The sequence below is a fragment of the Bos indicus genome, chromosome 5 (assembly GCF_029378745.1).
Source record: "Bos indicus isolate NIAB-ARS_2022 breed Sahiwal x Tharparkar chromosome 5, NIAB-ARS_B.indTharparkar_mat_pri_1.0, whole genome shotgun sequence".
Classification (NCBI taxonomy): Eukaryota; Metazoa; Chordata; class Mammalia; order Artiodactyla; family Bovidae; genus Bos; species Bos indicus.
The window spans coordinates 70,884,244-70,904,969 of record NC_091764.1 but is presented as its reverse complement, the minus strand read 5'-3'; the positions used below and the strand labels follow the sequence as shown (position 1 = coordinate 70,904,969).

Genomic DNA, 20,726 nt, shown 5'->3' with positions numbered 1-20,726 from the left:
CAGGGAAGCCTGGCATGCTGTAGTTCATGGGGTTGCAAAGTGCTGGACATGACTGAGTGACTGAACTGAACTGAGTCAGTATTAATACCACATCTCCCAAAGTCCCTAACAGTCTGTGAGTCTCCTTCTGTTTTGTCAGTTCATTTGTGTAATTTCTTCTTAGAGTCCACATACAAGGGATGTAATATGGTATTTCTCCTTCTCTGAGTTACTTCACTCACTATGACACTCTTTAGGCCCATCCATGTTGCCACAAATGGCATTATTTCACTCTTTTTAATGGCTGAATAATACTCCATTGTATATATGTACCACATCTTCTTTATTCATTCGTCTGTCAATGGACATTGACGTCTGTCAAAGCAACATAGGTTGCTTCCATTTTGGGAAGGTCATGTACACACTGCTAGATTTAAAATGGATAACCAACAAAGACCTATTGTATAGCATATGGAACTCTGCTCAATGTTATGTGGTAGCCTGGATGGGAGGGAGGTTTGGGGGATAATGGATACATGTACACGTATGGCTGAGTCCCTCCGCTATTCACCTGAAAGCGAATTGTTATTGTTAATTGGTTATACCTCAATGTGAAATGTTTTTGGTGTTAAAAAAATACCACAATTCACCAGTAGGGGTTGCCATTGACCACCCCCATTCCCACCTCTCCCCCGTTAGGGAAAACCTGACTTTAAAAAAAAAAAACATTTTTGTTTATTATTTCATGCAGTGAATATACTGGAGGAGGGCATGGCAACCCACTCCAGCATCCTTGCCTGCAGAATCCCATGAACAGAGGAGTCTGGTGGACTACAGTCCATAGGCGTGTAAAGAGTCAGACACGGCTGAAACGACTTAGTACCAAGCATGCTGTGAATTTACAATTTATTTGCCCATTCTACGTTAATGGGTATTGGAGGTGTTCCCAATTTTTTCCTATCACAGGTAACATTGCTATGGACACCCTTGTTGTGCATATGTGCTCAGTCATGTCTGACTGTCTGTGATCTCATGGACTGTAGCCTGCTAGGCTCTTCTGTTTGTGGGATTATCCCAGCAAGAATACTGGAGTGGGTTTTCCTTCTCTAGGGGATCTTTGCAACCCAAGGATCGAACCTGCATCTCCTGCATTGACAGGTGGACTCTTTACAACTGAGCCACCTATTTAATATGGACACTCATATATATATGTTACAGACATAGATGGGCTTTCCTGTTGGTCATATAGGGCAAACCTGACTCTTGAATGTGCCTTTTCCCAGACTGTCGTCTCCTGACCATGAGTGCTCCTGCCCCATCCCTGGCTCCCCGTCCCCTCCAAGATCAGGACAGCTGGACGGAGCAGGCTCTAGTACACGTGCATGTGTGTGGGTTAAGTCACTTCAGTCGTGTCCAACTCCGTGCGACCCCACGGATCGTAGCCTGCTGGGCTCTTTCATCCATGGGAATCTCCAGGCAAGAATATTGGAGTGGGTTGCCATGCCCTCCTCCAGGGGATCTTCCCAACCCAGGAACTGAACCCCCGTCTCTTAAGTCTCTTGCATTGGCAGGCAGGTTCTTTACCACTAGTGCCACCTGGGAAGCCCGCTCCAGTCCATGTCTCCTGCCAAAGGCCCCTCCCTCCTTTCTTTTAGGCCTCTAGCTACTGCCATCAGCTGCTGCTGGGTGCCCGTTGCGGGGGCGGGTAGTGGTTGAGTGGGACCCAAGGCACCTGCGGGAGTGCTAGCAGTGTTCTGTTTCTTGGTCCAGAAGCTGATCACACAGGTAAGTTTGCCTTGTGAAAATTCATTAGACTCCACAGCTATGACCTGGGCACTTTCCTGATGTATGCCATACTTCAAAATAAATTTACTTTAAAAATCCATAGAGTAGGTCTCCTTAATACACAGCAGGCCTTAGTAATTTCTGGAATTCCTATTACAGCCCATAGAAGGAAAAAAAAAAAAACAAAACCAAACCAAAAACCAATTACAACACCAGACCCTGGGAACAGACCCAGCAATGTTTTTCACTAAGGTGGCCTCTTAGGTAATTTCAGGGCTTATCTATTTATTTCTTTTCAAGCTGGGGGGATGGGTGAGGGCTGAGGGGCAGGGAGAGTTTGGTTTTGAAATGCTTCCAGTGGGTTCTGCTCTTAGTGGAATCGCTGAGGCTCATTACCTGAGGCCTGGCACACCTGCTCCCATTCTGGGTCTAAGTGGGGCTTGACATCAGGCACATATCCAGCCCACAGGGGCCCCTAAGTCTCTGGTGCTAATGAGAATAACTGAAGGGACCCACACTGGACTCTGGGCCAGGTGCTCCGAGGCTCAGAAATCAGCAGGACATGTTGCCGGGGCTTTGCTGTGGGCCGTCCCCCACACCCTACAGAGCAGGCTGCTCCACACTCCCCTCCCGCCTCTGGCAGGGAAATCCATGCAGCCCTTTTGGTTCAGAGGCCTAATTCCCTGACACTTCACAGCCTCCACAGGTCTTAGAAGGACCTGTTGTGCAGGGGTTGCAGCATTTTCCCGATGCTGGGAACGAAGTGTCAACAGAAACGCAGGGGCCCTTGAAGAATGGGTGAGTGAGCCTTAAGGGCTAGGCACGTGCTGTCCTCAGACTTGAAAAGCCTTCTTGGGGCCTGGCTTTCCAGGGACCCCTGTGGGGTCTGCATCCAAGGCAGTTACACCCATTTCCCTCTTCCCCTTGAATTCCCAATGTCCTATGTCCTACTGTCTGTCCAGGCCCGCCCTGGTCTCAGCATCTCAGTGACACCTTCCCCCAACCTTCCCACACTCCTCAGAGCCTTTGCCACCCAACTTAACACTGTTTCACAAGCCACCTCAGGTACCCTTGGGCTGTAGCACCCCCACTTTTGTGCAAGTTCCCTGGCTGCAAGGTATCCTTTACTTTGTCCCATGTGCCCAAGTGCCTGGGACGGAACATGTGCTCAGCAGAGCAGGTGCCTTGTGAGTGGCCGCACAAGCAGCTGTAAGCAGCCAGGGTACCAGACCAGTGCACCAGAGCAGTGACTGCAGGGTTCCCACCCGAGGGGCAGGAAGGCCAAGATCAGAACCCCCCGGCTGTGCTCTCTGCCCACAGGAGCCCCTCGTACCTTGCTGGCCTTCAAGATCTCAAACATCAGGGGCAGGCCCTGGGTGACCAGCTCCTCCGTGTACTCTTCCTCCTGAATGGTCTTGAACTCCTTCAACAGGCACTGAATGAGAGGTCTGCGGTGCTGCTGGAAGGCAATCCGCAAAGACTCCAGCCACGTGTGCAGGGTCCACGGGACACCTGGAAAGGGGGAGGGCGGGGTGAGGGAGGGGAGGGCAGACAACAACCAGAGGAGAAGGCGTGTTTTTATGTGGAAGCTGGCCTTTCCTGAGGACATTACCAGATCATGAGACCAAGAGACTGCCTTTCATTGCATAGAGTCAGAGCTGTTTTGTTTCTTCTTTCCCAAAGACTTGCAGAAGTTAAAATTAAAGGTCATAATTTGAGTCCGTTAACTATGGGTATCTAGTTGTACACACTCCTCGTGTTATTAGGGGCTGCTGCTGCTGCTGCTGCTAAGTCGCTTCAGTCGTGTCCGACTCTGTGCAACCCCATAGACGGCAGCCCACCAGGCTGCCCCGTCCCTGAGATTCTCCAGGCAAGAACACTGGAGTGGGTTGCCATTTCCTTCTCCAATGCATGAAAGTGAAAAGTGAAAGAGAAGTCGCTCAGTCGTTGTCTGACTGTTAGCGACCCCATGGACTGCAGCCTACCAGGCTCCTCCGTCCATGGGATTTTCCAGGCAAGAGTACTGGAGTGGGGTGCCATTGCCTTCTCCATATTAGGGGCTACATAGTTTACAAAGTATAATCACCATGTAGAATATTGAAACTGTAATGCAGACTGCAGCCTTCTGAGTTCTGACCTCTTCCTTCCCCATCCCCTCTGCCTCCATGCCCAGAGCTTCAAGCTGGTGAAACCCACAGTGGATCTCACTGTCAGCTGCTCTGGCCAGGGAGGGCATTTCCATTTGAATATGAAGACACAGGAGGATACCGCTGCCGTGTGCAAAACATTTCCATCTGCAGGCACTTCATCAGGTCTTCCTCCCTTAATAGAAATCTCTCCAGCAGCTGATGGCTGTGACTCGCTTCTCCCCCCACCGTGAGGCTGGGGCACCTGGTACTGCTTATAAATGCACCATTCAGAGTCTTGAGCCTCAGAATCCAGCTACACAGGTTGCCAGGGGAATGGTATAATATCCCCCATACTCAACAGCCACTCTCCGAGAGAGACAAGTTTCCAGAATAGCACTGGAGGCCTCAGCCTGCCTGACCTGCTACACCCTGTGCTTGCAGCCCTTGCTCCGCCCTGCTGTTTCTGGGCAGGGCTGGTGCCATTAGCTGGGTGAGGGCTGGGCTAGCCCATTCCCCAGATGCATGGAAGAGATGGCCCTGGGCTAGCCTGCTCAAGGGAGAGACACCCAACTTTTCCTTTGGCATGGCTTTGCTCCTGTAGTCGGGGGAGTCCCACTAGGGACCGGATGCCCTCATCCTAGCTGATGCTAGCAGCTGCTTCATGGATCTGAGTGCTCTCAGGCAGCGATTCTCCAACCACTGGGAACCACCTGGGATGATTGTTAAATATAAAGATTTCCAGCCTTTATCCATCCAGACCCTCGACAGCAGAGCCTCTGGGTGTAGGGCCTGGCAATCTGTATTCAGACAAGCTCCCCAGGTGATTCGGATTCCTAACTCAGGGTCCAGGGTTTGGGAATCGTGGAAGGGTGCCTTGAGGATGGGTTTCTGGGGCCGGCAGAATGCTGCTGTCCATGGGGACCATGTGGGGCCTTAGCCCAGAAGTGCTCCAACCAGCAAACGAGAAGTTCCCTGAGCTGCAAGGGGTGTGTGCACAGGGGTGTGTGCATGTATGTGCGTGCATATGTGTGTGTGTGCACGCGCATGTGGGTATGTGACCTGGAGCTGGGTGGATGCACCGTGCCCAGTGGTGGAAGGCCCCCAGACTGACCTATGCTCCTGATATCAATTGTGACATCCACGTAGCCATGCTCAGCGCTGTGATACATGGCCTCCCTCAGGGCTCTGAGTTTCGCCTTGCTGTTGCGGCTGGCGCACAGGGGGGGCGGGGCTGTCTCTGCCAGGTCAGTCCCCTCAGCCAGAATCTCCTCCAGGGACAGGATATCACTCTTCTCCTTCTCTGGCTGAGCGAGCAGTTTGCGGAACACATTCCTGTCAATCATAAACCCAGAGAGGAAGACACTCAGAGATGCAAGGGCTGTGCCAGGGTGGGGGCGGGGCGGGGCGGGGGATGTGGGGAACCCTCTCAACGTGGGACAAAAGAAGAACGGGACAACTCTGGGGTGGTGGTTTCAGAGGTGTGACCAGGGCACTACTGGTTGTGGCTGGAGCAGATGGTGGGGTGGGACTGGCTGCGTTTCCTTGAGGATGACTTGGGCTAAGTGCTTTCCCCAAATATCTAGAAGGTTCTAGAACTCTGCCTTTTTAACAGTCTGCCTGCACTCCCCCCATGGTGAATTTGCTTCATTTGGGGTTGCGCGTAGTAAAATCTGATGGGGTAAATCCTGAAGGAAATGTAGATGGGAAGTAACCAAACATGAGAGGTTTTATTATTCTTTAAATGGATTCTTCTCACTTCGTAACAGGTGATGTGATGAACTCTGACCAACACTGGCAAAGAGTGACATCTGTGAGATGAAAGCCGGTTGGGGAAGGACCCGTGGACGTGCAATGTGTGAAGTTGGCCAGGCCTGGACTGCCTCTGGGCCCCACATCCAGAGATGCAGTGAGTCTGGGGTAGGCCTGGGAATCTGCATTTTTAACAAGCACCACTTGGGACCTCATGGCCCATCCTAGCCTACCTGTGTCCATGGGCTGCGGCCTGGCTGAAAGAGTTCATATCACCCTGGGGGGTGGTAGAAATTCCATTCCTGTACATGGTTCCTATCAGGGGGTCCGCGCCTCGCTCCAACAGCAAACTAACCAGTTCAAAATTTCCTGCAAGCCCAGAGAAGGGGGTTTGATAAGAGAATCAAGCAAACACACAGTCACAGACACATCAAGGGACAGGGTGCTAGAGCCCCTTGGCTTGGACGAGCATCAGAGACTCTTACCTACGGCGGCTGCAAGCTGGAGGGGCGTTTCTGAGTAGTTCTCCTCGCCGTGCTCCACAGAGCCCTCCACCTTGGCCCCAGCGTCTAGGAGGAGCTGTGGAGGAAGAGTGGCCATTGAGATGTTTAAAGGACATGCCAGGAAAAGCTGGTGGAAATCAGTGTGGTGCCAATGTTCCTGCTGTCCTCTGGGTCCATGACCACGTGCACAGGGGGAGGGCAACTGCACCTCAGAGGGTGAACTGAGAGCCTCTCACATCTCCTAGGGCCTCAGACCACTCAAATCGCTCAAATTGTGGTCCATGGACGGTAGCACCAGCATCCCCTGGGAGTTTGTTTGAAATGCGGGTTCTCAGGCTCCACCCCAGAACAACTGATTAGAATCTGCATTTCAACAAGCTCTCCCGGTGATTTCTATGTACATTAACGTTTCTAGAAGCACTGAGCTAGAAGTTTGTGGCGCCACACTGCTAGAGAACTTCCTCTGGGGATCAGTGACAAAAAGCCTCAGAGTATTAGAGAGGTCTCTTAGAACCATAGAATCTTAAGAGTTCTGAAGGACTTTGGGGATCACTGGGCCAACCAGGACAAGAATGCCTTCTGGAACATCCTAGAAACTCAGCTTAGCAAATGCTGAGCTTCCTGGCCAGCAAGATCAGTGAATAAAGTGGCAGAATGAGCTTCCAGGAGAGCTGCTGCGTATGACTCCATTCTGTGCATTCTTTAGGATATCTGGGCTTCCTAAAAATGGAGATTCTGTCCATGCCGGGTCTCACAGTGATGTGCTGTCAGCACTGCTGATGTAAAATGAGGGGGAAATGCCTGTTTTACCTGCACAGGACTACCTGAGGGCATAGTCAGGAGGGGCTGCCTACTTGGTGCTCCATCATGTGTGCACCTGCAGCAGAGAGGTGACCTGACTTCCGTTTGGCTTTGTGTGGCTGCCCGCTGCTCTTATTCCTGATTTAAAGGCTGGGGATGCCACTGCACGTTAAGGGATGTTATTCGTATCCATTAGGCCACCCTCCAACCCTTTCTTTCTTAGATTCCTCTACTAGGACTGGGCTGGTCATGATGTTCTACAGGCAGAAGTCAGCTCTTGGTGTGACACGTCACACGCTCAACCTCCTGAAACATGCCTTTGATGTGTGTTAAGGATTCCCATGACCTAGGAAACAATAAAGGATTCCTATGGAACTCCAAGATTGCCAAGGGGTCCCTGACATACTATTTTCTGCTCTGTGTAATTCTAAGAGGCTTGGACCACATAAAAGGAGGGGAGTTCCTGATGTACCTGAAACTCAGCATTCACTATGGGGCCAGATGTGGTCAGGGAACTGGGGGGTGCCGATCTCTTTTTTCCAATGAAGTAAAGTTTTAAGATCTAGAGTGAACCGAGTTTAAGATCTAGAATATACTGGATGGCTGTCCATTGAATACCAACTCTACAACAACCGGAAATGGTGAGGGCAAAACAACTTATGTGCCCAAAGGATCTTGGATGAGGACATCTCTCCATATTTGGGTATCTGTTTCAGAAGACACACAAGAAAACCCTACCCTAGACCTCTTATGTGGGATTCTCCATAAGTGGGATCCAAGCAAGTGTCATTTGGAACCACTTCCTTGGTGGCTCGGCTGCTTCTTTCCACTGGTTGGAAACCCCTAGACTCTATGCAAGCACTGGGGTCACACCTAAGGGAAGTTTCTAAGGTCTCACACCAGCCACGTCTTAGGTTCACGTTATGACAAGTATAAATGAAAAAATCCACAAAATCATAGCTCAGGCCCCACCTTTGAGCCATTGGGAACAACTTGGTAGGTTTGCCACTCTGTGTGTAAGGCTGCATGTAGGTATGTGATAAGTTCATATTGGTTAAAGCCAGGCCATATAGATCATTCCATATAGTATTTTCATTCATATGATATGAATGTGCTGCATTTCATTGCAATTAACCAATATGAATCTCTGGGGGAATAGGCATGCCGGGAGAGGTACAGATTTGCGTAATGAAAGAGGTACAATTAAATGTCAGATGTGGATAGGGAAATACGTTAATACCTGAACTACAGGAATATGTCCATGCAACACAGCAAAAGTCAGAGCCGTCCAATGGCGGGTCTCAGGGTGGACGGATGGATATTTATGAGGAGTACTGACAACCTATAAACAAATTGAAATTATTTTCAAAATGTAACCTTCACAATACTTAGACTAGCAAATCTGACCTATCTGTGGCTGGGCACGCGGGCTAGAGATGTACAGAGGATGTCCTGGAAGGCGCCTTGGGCAATGCTGGAGACATACAGGGTAGTGACTTTATATCCTCTGTGCACAACAAAAACTCCTTTGCTGCTCATTAGAAGAGAGTTAAATGGGTGACTGCTGACCACCTCGAAGGAGTCTTGAAAAAATTGTAATGGTGGCTACAGTGAACCAGCTCACCTGCCTGGCTCCTCTTCCTGCTTAAGGGAGGGCAGGCTTCTGAGAGCTATAGGATGTCAGGTGAGGCCGCCACCATCACATCCACATCTTTAGGGGAAATTCTTGGCAGTGGCAAACCCCACACCAGGGGAGGTCTGCTTCAAGCTTCCAAGTCAAGCAAGACCATCGCCCATCTGATGGAGAAAGATCACTGCCTGGTCACAGCTCCTCCCACACTGTCCTAATTTCATATTTCTGCTGGCTTCCTGGTTGACAAGGACGCTCATGCTACTGGAAACCTAGGCACAAACCTTCCTTGGGCACGAATGAAAAATCTGATATTGGTCTTCCCACATGGGGACCTCAAAACACCCCAGACCAAGAGACAGGCTGCAGGACAGACAGGTTAGGGCCCCGTGGGATTGCCTGTCACCCATCCATGGCTTTTCTTCCAAACATCCCCGGGGCCATACAGCTGTGATGTCTGCTGCTTTCAGAAGAGTCGAGTTCACTAATCACTGGTTAGGCAAGGACCTTGAGCTGGGAGCTATGGGATGGGCTAGAGGACCAGAGACCAAAACTGAGGAGCTCTTGCAGGGATCTGCACGGTGCTTGGGGATTCATAGCAGGGAACAAAAATCCCCAATACTTGAAAACCTATAAGATCCCACATGGTTTTGGATCCAAAACCATATCTACTGCCTGTTTTCCTCAGATGAATATAAAGCATTTTTTTTTTTTTAAAGCACAGTACTAAGACTACAAGAGCATCTAATTTTGAACTAAAAAAAAAGTTTTCTGGAGTGGCTGAGTTAGCACTTCAGCAAGTCCATCAATCTTCCCAACCTCTGAACTGCTAGAAGAGAGTCGGTTGTTTTATGTCTCTTTTTAGTGAGAGTGGGTCCTAAGACAGCATAGAATATGATCAAGAAGTATAATTTCACCTATCATAAGCCCTGAGGGAGGAACCAATATTAACTGAATTCCAAACTGATGCTCCTCTATATTTATTTCTTCCAACAACTGTCTGAGATGGGTATGATTATTCTCCCATTTCACAAAGGGAAACACTGTGGCTCAGGAAGGTGAAACTACTCGCCCAAGCAGAAAAGCAAGTTACTAAGATGCGGCAGTTTCAGAATTTGAACCCACGTATCAAATTCTGAAGCCTGTGGGGGCATGCTTTCCACTATGTCACACGGCCTTGAGGAAGCTCTGCAATTAGCTTTAAGATCCGTGGCTTCAGCAGGCCAACCGAGTGGGCCAATCAGGATTCGGTGAGGGAGGGTGGAAGATCCGGGGGTCACAGGGGACGTGGATCAGCTTTGTATTTGGCAGTGGGAAGGGCTGGTGGTTCGGGAGAGCTCTCTCTGCCGGATCCCAGGAGGAATGGATCAGTGGGAAGGATCAGAGACTCGGTATTGCTGAGCCAAGGGAAAAGTTAGAGCTCTGTGCAGCCGCATGGGTTGTTTTAAAATGAAAAATGCTTGCAGGCAGCTCCTTGGAGTCTGGTTGGGCTGGGGCCTCAGGATGGATGGAGGAAATCCAACAGCTGGTCTGACCTATTTGCTGGACTGAGCACCCTCAGTGGTGGCTCTTGAGAGAGAAAGCCCCCCTCTCTTTGCTCGCCTTTCCCGGGGACTGCCAGGCCCAGGGGCCCTGCAGCCCTCTGTACCCTCACCTCCACATTCAGGTCAGCTCCGGCATCCAGCAGCATCTGAACCATCGCCTCGTCCCCACGGACACAGGCGTACATCAGGGGGGTCATGCCCTGCGGTGAGTTAAAAACCAGAGAACGGAAAAGGTTTACAAGGTGGCTGTGTCACTCGACAATAACAAACGGAAAATCTTACTCATGTGAAAGAGACTACGCTTGTTCTCCGAATCCAGCATTCTAAAGTAAATGTACAGCCCTACAATCCTCCATATTTTGAAAACCAATATGAAAGCAAGAAGAGAAACATAAATTGTCTTTTTTTTTTCATTTATCTGGGCTTAAGTTGGAGGATTTTGTGTGTTTGTGTGTCTTAGGGTGCAACAGATCTAAGAGTGTTTGCTAAAACAAGTGGCTGGTTTAACTGAAACCTCTTAGGAACTTTCTGGATTCTGTAATATCAGCCCTAAGCTATCTGATCGGTAAATACTGTTTCCATGGCATTTTCTCTGTCAGGATTTAACAAGTGTCGTCTTTGCTCTGTACGGCCTGCTGGTCAGTGTCAAATGAAATTGGTGCCTCTGAATATGACCCCAGCACTCATCTGCTTTGACATTATCATTTACAAGCAAAAGGCAAGAGAATGAGGAATGATTTTCAGGAATTCCATATTTGCCCATGATTCCTGCTTATTACAAAGTACCATAACCAACAGGAAGTAAGGGGTGGATTTTTCAATAAACAGTGCTGTGAAGAAAGCTATGTGGGAAAGTGTTAAAGTTAGAGCCTTATCTCATACCATACACCAAATCATTTACAGTTTGATTAGAAATGTAGAGAAAAAAATTAAAACCATAAAAGACATCTAACTGAATCTGTTTCTAAAAGGTATAAAGTAATGGAAGAAAGCACAAAAGAAAGTCTTGACAGCATTGAGGATGTGAGATTGAAAACATAAACAAAATTAAGAGGTAAACAATAAATTGAGACATATGTGTCACATTATCACAAAGGGTTATATGCCTAATATGTAAAGAGCACTTTGAAATAAAGAAGAAAACCAATTAAACTCTAATGAAAAACAAGCAAAAGAGAGTAAAAGATTAACAGGGTACACATAAATAGTTGGAGAGTGTGTACAAGGAAACAGTCCCTGAGGAAGTAATTTGAGATTGAAGACCTTAAGATAAATTGATGCATTTGAGCAACTATTTCCACTTTAAAAAATTTCTCTAATGAAATAATCAGATTTGAGCAAAGACTTGAGTAGTGAGTATATCTCTCTCAGTACTATTGATTTAAGTAATTTGAAACAATCCAACAACTGAACTATGTTTAACTGAACAAATAATATGACCACTTTGTTAGTTGCTCATTCGTGTCTGACTCTTTGCGACCCCATGGACTGTAGCCCCCCAGGCTTCTCTGTCCATGGAATTCTCCGGGCAAGAATACTGGAGTGCCTTGGCATTTTCTTCTCCAGGGGATCTTCCCAACCCAGGGATCGAACCCAGTTGGCCCACATTGCAGGCAGATTCTTTACCATCTGAGCCAATGTATCCATTTGAAGTGATTTTAAAGAGAATATTTAATGATATTATGAAGTATCTTAAATATAAAATACTGAAAAAAAGAAAAAATATAATAAATCCCTGTTTTTTTTTTTTTAAATAATGTGTGTGTGTGTGTGTGTATTAGGGCTCCATTGGTGTTGCTCAAAAAAAAATTACTAGCTAATATCCCATCTCTGGAACTTGCTGCATGAGCTGCTCATGTGAGAAACAGCTCCATCTGTCTTGTGATTTTCCATCTGGGGCTAACATTGAAAGCTGCTGTTTGTTTTCTCCACGCATGACATCTTTCACCCACACGGGGACATCTCCCCAATAGACACACAAGCTCTCTGGACGTCACTTTTAGGGGTTTGGGAGGTGGCTGACTAATTCTGAGGTATCTCCTAGGGTCCTTCAGAATGACTTTTGTGTATCTTAAACATATCCTGAAAGTTTGGTGAAAATCTGCTTGGATTAGTTCCATGATGCACTAAGAGGCCGGCAGAGAACTAATTTTAACCATGCCGGAAAAAGGACTTGAAGGATACATGCTAAATATAAATGATAGTTATTTGGATGATGGCATTATTTCCTTTCTGGAATAAGTCTATTTTTCTCTATTTTCCATTTCAGCTGCAATGATCACGTGAAACTTCTATAAGGATGAACAAGGATACTTTTATAAGATATTTTAAAAACTTAAAAAATAAAAACTAAGGGAAAAAAACCAATAGGAACAACAACAAAAAAAATCACTTTTCATCACCAGTAGAGGGAGCCTCTATTCAGTGCCTGCTGTTTCCCTCTTGCCCTAGGGCGGGGCATATGGTGGAGGCGGGGTGGCTATTCAGACATTGGGAGGACCCATACCTGTTCGCTCATGGTGTTGATCCCATCGGGCCCCAGGAGAGACACTGCCTGCTTCACCAGGTCTGTCCGCCCACAGTTCAGCATCCGGAAACCCAGGTCCTGCTTAAACTTGGCTTCGATGGCCACTGCGTCCAGCTTCCGAGAAGCGCAAAAGCAGTCGTCGGCCCTAAGGAAGGAAGAGATTGTCAGTTGGGTGCCGTGGCTTCATCAGGGCTGTTCCTTGGAGAGCACAGAGTTAGGAAGCACCAAGGAGACTTTTCATTTGCTGTTCATGTCAATTGCTCATTTCTAGGCTCCAGTTCCTGGATAAGGGCATGGCAACTCACTCCTGTATTCTTGCTTGGAGAAACCCATGGACAGAAGAGCCTGGTGGGCTACAGTGGTGGGCTGCAGTCCACAGGGTCGCAAAGAGTCAGACACAACTGAAGCGACTTAGCACACACACACAGGCTCCAGTTAGAATACGGATATCTCTTGATCCTTCCTGCTTTGTAACTGACGCTTAGCCTTGTCTCTCCTCTGCTCCCACAGCATACTGAGCTAAGAATAATCATGGCTAATATTTACTGATTGTATACTCTAGGCTAGGCTCTCTAGTATTGGAGAAGGCAATGGCACCCCACTCCAGTACTCTTGCCTGGAAAACCCTATAGACAGAGGAGCCTGGTAGGCTGCAGTCCATGGGGTCTCGAAGAGTCTGACACGACTGAGCGACTTCCCTTTCACTTTTCACTTTCATGCATTGGAGAAGGAAATGGCAACCCACTCCAGTGTTCTTGCCTGGAGAATCCCAGGGACAGGGGAGCCTGGTGGGCTACCGTCTATGGGGTCACACAGAGTTGGACACGACTGAAGTGACTTAGCAGCAGGCTCTCTGGTATAGTCTTTACATGAGTTAATTCGTTTACTCCCCACATAACCTCAAAAGGGAAGCACCCGCGCCTTTAACCATGGGAAACAGACACAGATATAGGACTCACCCAAGGCTACAGAGCCGATAAGCAGTGGAGCTGGGATGCGAGCCCAGGGCAGTCTGTGGAGAGCTGGCCTGGGTACCTGCTGTGTCACCCTGTCCCCTCACCACAACTCATACTGTTTGCCTCTTTCCTTGTTTAAATTCTCCTCCAGCCTGGGGACTTTTGAGAGCAGATACCCTGTCTAACAAGTCTCTGCATCTGGTCCAGACAGCACACAGTATGTGGAGGTATTAAAAATGTTAGCTGAATGGACACGGAAGGCCTGGAGTCTCTACTTCCAAAGTGGAAGCATGGCAGAAATCTGGCAAGATGAAATAAGAGTCCTAGTGGCAATATGCACCAGAAAGTAATCGAGCCAGTGAGGCACGGGGAGCCAGCTTAGGGAAGTGTAGGGAGGAGAGTCAGGGATTCAAGAAAGGCGTACAAATTCTACTTGTAAAGGATGTCACCTTCTCATGGTGAATTATCAAATCAAATGACCAAGCATTTACTGAGTGCCTGTTTGCAAGAGGTGCACAAGGTCCTGAAGGGCAGAGGGCACAGGTCCTGGTCACGGGGGTGCCTCGTGGTGACTGTGGTGACAGGTGATCAGAGACGTGCACCAAACAGAACCAAGGGGATCCAGCAAGGCTTCCTGGGGGGTGCCTTGAGATGTGTTTTAAATAAGGAGAGAGATGTGTTTAAATAAGGAGAGAGAAGGACAGAGTGTAGGAGAACCTGGAGCAGGTCTTGTCTGAGTAAAGGTGTAGACATGAGATGTGGTGGGCTACAGGAGCTAACTGGAGCCCAGGAGCTGAGGGAGGGGCACTTTACTTAATCCTAAGACTATCCTTAAGAGCCACTGAAGGTTTCTAAGCAGGCACCGGAGTGATATGGTTGGAGGGCCAACTCTGGGAGAGAGTGGAGGATGAATTTGAGGGGAGCTGGCCCTAGAGGTGGAGAGATGTGTTAGTGCTAAAAGAACCAGCTGGATGGGAAGAAGTCACTGCTCAAGCAGGAAGTGACAAAGGCTGAGTGCAGGCTGGGAGGAGCAGAGGACGAGGGTTTTGTCTTCTCTATGAGCAGGCACCCATTTCTCAGATGATGGCCCTTGTCCCGAGGCTGGTGAATTCCATGCCCTGCATCAGCGGGAGTCAGCGCTGGCACGGACCCCTTCATATTCCTGCTCCTTGCTGATTCTGGGGGCGGATACTCAGGAAAGGAGCCAGGGGTTTAGAATTCCTGGTTCTAGTCCTGCCTCTAACTAACCCACTTTGTGGCAAGAGGAATGGTTAAGTTTGCCAGGGAACTTTGGTTTTTATTCTTGGGGGAAATGAGAGGAAGTATTGTTCTGAGAGTTTGTGGCACTAAGGCTCCTCTGTAGGGCTAGGACCTGGGGGAAAGAACCTGGGGGATGAAGAGCAGAGGGAGTCCTAGGAATCGACCGAGATGGGTGTGCCCTTGGCCTTTCACCGGGTTCCTGATCTATCCCTCATTTCAGCTGGCAAAGGAACCTTGGAGGAAGGCTGTCCTGAAATAGGAACCCAGTCATAGGTGATGGTAGGGATCTTAGAGGACACTAGGAGTTTGCTTCTGGCCACCAGAGGGAGCTGATGCAGTGAAGATGGAGTCCAGAGAAAGGAAGCTAGATTAGACCTGGGGTAATTTGCACACAGGCCTCAGGGACTGGGCGTCACGCCAGGCCTCCAAGGGCCTATTTGTACAAGAGCCCTGGGAAGAACTAAGAAAGGTATTGCACTTGGACCCAGATTCTGGACTCCAAGATTAAGACTTTTTCACCGCAGGTAGGGGAGCCAAGACCACCCTGGTTGGAAGACTTTCCAGGGAAGCCCAAGAGCTCCCCAGGTGTGGGTGGGGAAGGGCTGAAGATGCCAAGTCTGACTTTAGGCCATGGCATCAGCACCCACGATGAGAAATTCTAGGGCACAGAATGTGGCTGTGCGCTAGGGTGTCTTAGTCCAGTTCATGGGAATTTGGACCTGGGGTTCTTATAGCTAACGTGGCCAGAGTCAGCAAATAAAAATACTCTCGCAAATACTGAGCAAATTGAACTTTAAAAAGAAATCTGGGCAAGGGTAGAGCCACGTGCCATGACTTGAAAAGAACAGGAAATGAGATCATGGACCCCACCAAAGTGTAGACAGAGGGAGGGGTGGTGCTTGGTGTGGTAGTGGGCTTTATTTAAGGGACACATGTTCTCCACACATTGATTAAGGCAGACACTTTGGCCAAAATGAACAGGACAGAGAGAAGAGGGCTAGATCCTGGGGCACACATCACAGAAGCCTCCAGAAAGGGAGAGGTGGGGCCTGCAGGTGCTATACTGAGGTATCTGGAGCCCTGAGGGGGATGTGTGTGCATATCTCAGGGAGGGGGTATCTGATCTGACTAGTGGTAAGGAAATCTTTCTTGTAACAGACCACTGTCCAACTCTGGAAGAGGTTGCATTGTGAAATCTTGGGGAGCAAAGATGCTGTGAATTGTCACCATCACTGAATTTGCAATTTCCTCTCCTGTCTGTATCTGAGGCCCTTCTGCTCTCCTCAGTGCCTGATTGCCTTTCTTAAATAAGCATCGTTTTTTGTTTTTGGAATCAAGCTAAGTTCTACGAGACTGGATGAAGGTTACTGGGGTGCGTCCTGTGAGTGGGCACCGGGAGGGGCGCTTATGGAAAGACACAGACACCACCCCATGTTCAGGGAGCTCCCAGGCTGGTAAAGCAATAATTCCAGGAACATTAGGAGAAGTGTTTACCAGCTACAGAGGTCCTTGATTTTAATTAGAAAGAGAAATGGCAAGAAAATTACTGTCGCTAAGATGATGAGGATGATAATTGTTATTACAGGGAGCCAACATTTATTGAATACTTACTATTGAAATCTAAGCTCTTTCATGTATTAACTCATACAACCAGCATGACAATGAAGGTCCTCTTGGGGGCCCTGTTCCAGAGATGAGGAAACTGCCCAAGTCATAGAGCTGGTAAGTGACAAGTCGGGAGTTGACCAGGCTGATCTGTGAGCCCTCACCCCGACGCTGGCACTTCTCTGTCATGCTGGCATGCTCACACATACAACTGCCTACTGGACCAAACAGCTTCAGTGGCTTTCAGACCCTCAAACTGAGCATGTCCCAGATGGAACTTTGTATGAACATTTGTCCACACCCACTCTTCATCCTCGTCCTCCTGTCATCCCACCTCCATAAAAGGCACCATTGCCCACCCCAGCGCTCTGGCTGGAACCTCCTCTCATTCCCATATCCATCCCATCAGCTGTTAATGCTGCCACTCAAATCTCAGACCCCAAATCCGCTCACTTCCCTCCACCTCCACGGCTCATACCCTGGTTCTAAACACCAGCATCTCTTGCTTAGAGGTCGTAACTTCAGTTCTAGGAAAGTGCTTGTAAGACAGAGTCTTTTCAGGTCTGGGCATATTTTTAAATCTCAGGTCTGTGATATTCTAGACACTTGCTGACAAACAAGGACTGTCGAGCACCAAGCACAGACGTAAGAATTCATCTTTCAGGCTCAGAATATGACAGAGCTTTGGCTTGGGTCATTAGCACGGGAGGACTGGAAAGGGACAGTTATTTAGGTTTTTATATTTTGGAAAGTCGTCTTTTGAAATATTTTAGTAAAAGTTTTCCATGTGATTTAATTTGTCACACACACACAAAAGCACTTTCATTCTTCTCTTTATCTGAACCAGTTTCTCACACAAGTTGAGAGTGAGCTTAAAACATCTATGGGGCAATTCCTTGGTGGGCCAGTGGTTAGGATTCTGGCATTTTCATTGCCAAGGGTATGGGTTCAATGCCTGGTTAGGGAACTCAGATCCCACAGGCTGCAGGGTGGGGCCAAAAAATTAATTAAAAAAATGTCTAAAGGACCATGTTCTGCCTCTGCTTAACATCTTTTAATGCCTTCCCATGTACTGAGAATAGACTCCAGCTCCCCATGCACGGCCTGCCAGGCTATGGGGTACTGGCCCTGACCTGCTCTCCAACACTCCCCTTCTGCCTTCACTCTCACTAGCAACTCATCTCTCTCGTCTGTCCCTTCAGCTGGCCAAGGTCCTTCCCACCTCGAGGACATTACTTGCATAGTTCCCTCTCGCTAGAATGCCCTTCCCCTGGCTCTTTGCAGGCCTGGATCCTTCTTGCTCCTCAAGTGTGAGCTTGGATGTCCTGTCCAAAGGACATCTTCATTGACCATCTAAAGGAAGGCAAATTTCTCTCCTATCTTTATATACCTCAGCTCCAGGCCAGTTTCATCTGTCTCCTTGTTAGCACTTTTCACAGCCTCTGACTATTTTATTGATTTACTTTTTCACTTTTTAAAAAGCTTTTTTTTTTTTGGCACACTTTTTAAATTAATTTTTTTGGCCACCCTGTGCGGCATGTGGGATCTTCCGACCAGAGATCAAACCCATGCCCCCTGCATTAGAAGTGGAGTCTTAACCACTGGACCTCCAGAAGAGTCCCTGGCACACTTTTTAAAAAAACTTTTTATTTTATAATGGAGAATAGATGCTATGGACTTTCCTGGTGGCTCAGGGGTAAAAGAATCCACCTGCCAATGCAGGAGACATGGGTTCCATCCTTGGCTCAGGAAGATGCCCTGGAGAAGGAAATGGCAACCCACTCCAGTATTCTTGCCTAGGAAATTCCATGGACAGAGGAGCCTGGGGGGCTATAGTCCATAGGATCGAAAAAGAGTTGAACATGACTCAGTGACTAAACAACAACAACAATAGCTGATTAACAAAGTTGTGATAGTTCCAGGTGGACAGCAAAGGGACCCAGTCATACATATACATATATCCATTCTTTCCCAAGGGCTTCCCTGGTGGTTGAGTTGGTAAAGAATCCCCCTGCAGTGCAGGAGACTCAGGCTGGGGAAGATCCCTTGAAGAAGGAAATGGCAGTCCACTCCAGTATTCTTGCCTGGAAAATCTCATGGACAGAGGAGCCTGGTGGGCTACAGTCCATGGGGTCTCAGAGTTGGACAGGACTTAGAGACTAAATCGCCACCACTACCACCATTCTCCCTCAAATTCCCCTCTCATCTGGGCTGCCACATAACATTGAGCAGAGTTCCCTGTACTATACAGGAGGTCCTTGTTGGTTATCCATTTTAAATACAGCAGTGTGTACCTGTCCATCCCAAACTCCCTAACTATCCATTCCCCTGTGAGCAGGTCAACTTCCTGAGGGTAGGACCGCATTTATCCTCTTATCTGTTGTATCCCCAACAGTGCCTGAAGCCTCATGGCACTAACTGATGTGTGATCCACGCATGAACCACCATTCGTTCTTGGGAACAGATCCCAGGAACCGCCTGTTCGTCAAGAATCCCTTGGTCATGCAAAATAAGTAATTGTTTTGGTTACTGAATTCTGCTAGCCCATGCAGGCAGGCAAACTGAAGCAGGTAAGAAACAATTGCCATAAAGGTCTATGAAAACACGACTTTCTGTTCAACTGGGTTTGTTAGAAAATTTAACTCTGCAAAATCTTAGTTCCTGCAGCATTCCTGTACACACGACTCAGAGCTCCATTTACTCTTTCTGGAAAGTCTTGAGGGATTGGTCTTAGAAGGACCAGCAGGTCCCCCTGTGGCCTGGACAAATGTGCGTGCCTGCCCACGTGCAGAATTTATTTACGCAGAAGTCTACTAAGCCAGTCGCCTGGGGCTTTACCAGAAGGTAATCAACCCTGTGGTTTTCCCTTTGAGTGACTTTCAGTGATGCCATACAAAATCTGATCAGTTTAAGTAAGAGGTCAGCTACCAACGTGGTCAATTTCTCTGATTTCTCAAGGGCCCCGGCCCCAAGAGACTATTTTCGGTATTTCCTACCACTTCAGGAACATGACTTCAGAAAGATGTTTTCCAGGAGGCCTGCAGGCCTGAGGACTGCAGTTAATTGCACTGCCTTTTCCCTCTGGGAAGGAGGCGGTATTGAGGCCAGAGCTGATACATTCTGCTGATATCTTTTTTTTTTCCCCTTGATGCACTCCAACTGACAGATTCAAGCTGGTGAAGCCTCAGACACATTTTATTCATTTATTAGTTTTAACGCTAGCATAGAGGTTCCGAGCATGACCTCTGGTTTTTCCCAGCTCTACTATTTAGCAGCTTCTTGATCACAGGGCAAGTTATTTAACCTCTGAGTTGTTCAGTTTTCTCATCTGTAAAATGAGCTTTTAGTAATAATACATTCCTTGTAGGACTTTGGGTGGGGATTAAATGAGATAATCCATGTACAGTGTGTGGAAGAGAACAGAGCTTAGCACACAGCACTCATTAAATGTGAGAGATCTCATAATCATTATTACAAATCACAAAGCGAGGTGTAGACTACAGAAAACACACTATATTTCAAAGAAGCAGATTCACAGACATGGAGACTAAAGAACATTTTAGGAATAGCACTTCTTAAGGCCTCACATTAGACACTGTATCTAACAAACTCTACCAGAATAAAGGCAGCCCTTTTCCTAGTGGGGAAACCTGCCCCAAGAAGGGCTGCCATTCCTGTCCTATGTGCTTCTGCAGGCAAACTGGAAGTGATGACAACAGCTGGGCAGGGAGGAGGGATGGGAGTCACATTCGACGAAAGCACAGTTTCTGGAACAGTTCAATAGCAAGAAAAGGCAGAACCTCTCAGGATGCGGTCGGCCTACCCAGCCAGGCTCCCAGACCCCTTCACCTCCTCCATCCCTAGGACCAATCCGGTATCCGGCAGCTTCCAGGTTCCCTGAGCTCCAGTGGAACGCTGCTAAATTCCCTAGGCTGTGGGCTCAGAAGCCAGACTGCCTGGGTTTACCGCTTGGCTCTGCCCTCACTCACTGGTAACGCTGCACAAGTGACTTAATCTCCTTTGTGTTTCTCCTGCGTAAAATAGGGACACTAACATTACATGCTTTACTCATCTAACAAAGACTTAGAAAGCAACGACCATGGACCAGGCATATCATAAATTTTTTTTACAAATATTCACTTGTTTAACTCTCATGATAACCCTATGATTGAAGTCGCTTAGTCATGTCTGACTCTTTGTGACCCCATGGACTATAGCTTGCCAGGTTCCTCCGTCCATGAGATTTTCCAGGCAAGAA

The 20,726-nt window shown here is 48.0% G+C and overlaps 1 protein-coding gene across 3 annotated transcripts in view; it reads right to left on the bottom strand.

Moving 5' to 3' along the window:
- ABTB3 (ankyrin repeat and BTB domain containing 3) overlaps positions 1–20,726 on the bottom strand; it is a 332,144-nt gene that overhangs the window by 41,252 nt on the left and 270,166 nt on the right. Inside the window, exons 5-11 of one of the 3 annotated variants that reach the window (XM_019961247.2) lie at positions 12,627–12,792; positions 10,231–10,320; positions 8,187–8,288; positions 6,128–6,221; positions 5,876–6,011; positions 5,005–5,225; positions 3,098–3,276 (exon numbers count right to left, since the gene is read on the bottom strand). In XM_019961247.2, the coding sequence (XP_019816806.1) occupies positions 3,098–3,276; positions 5,005–5,225; positions 5,876–6,011; positions 6,128–6,221; positions 8,187–8,288; positions 10,231–10,320; positions 12,627–12,792 (988 nt within the window). The remainder of the gene's footprint in view (positions 1–3,097; positions 3,277–5,004; positions 5,226–5,875; positions 6,012–6,127; positions 6,222–8,186; positions 8,289–10,230; positions 10,321–12,626; positions 12,793–20,726) is intronic. The other 2 variants (XM_019961248.2, XM_019961249.2) reach the window with 2 other exon arrangements.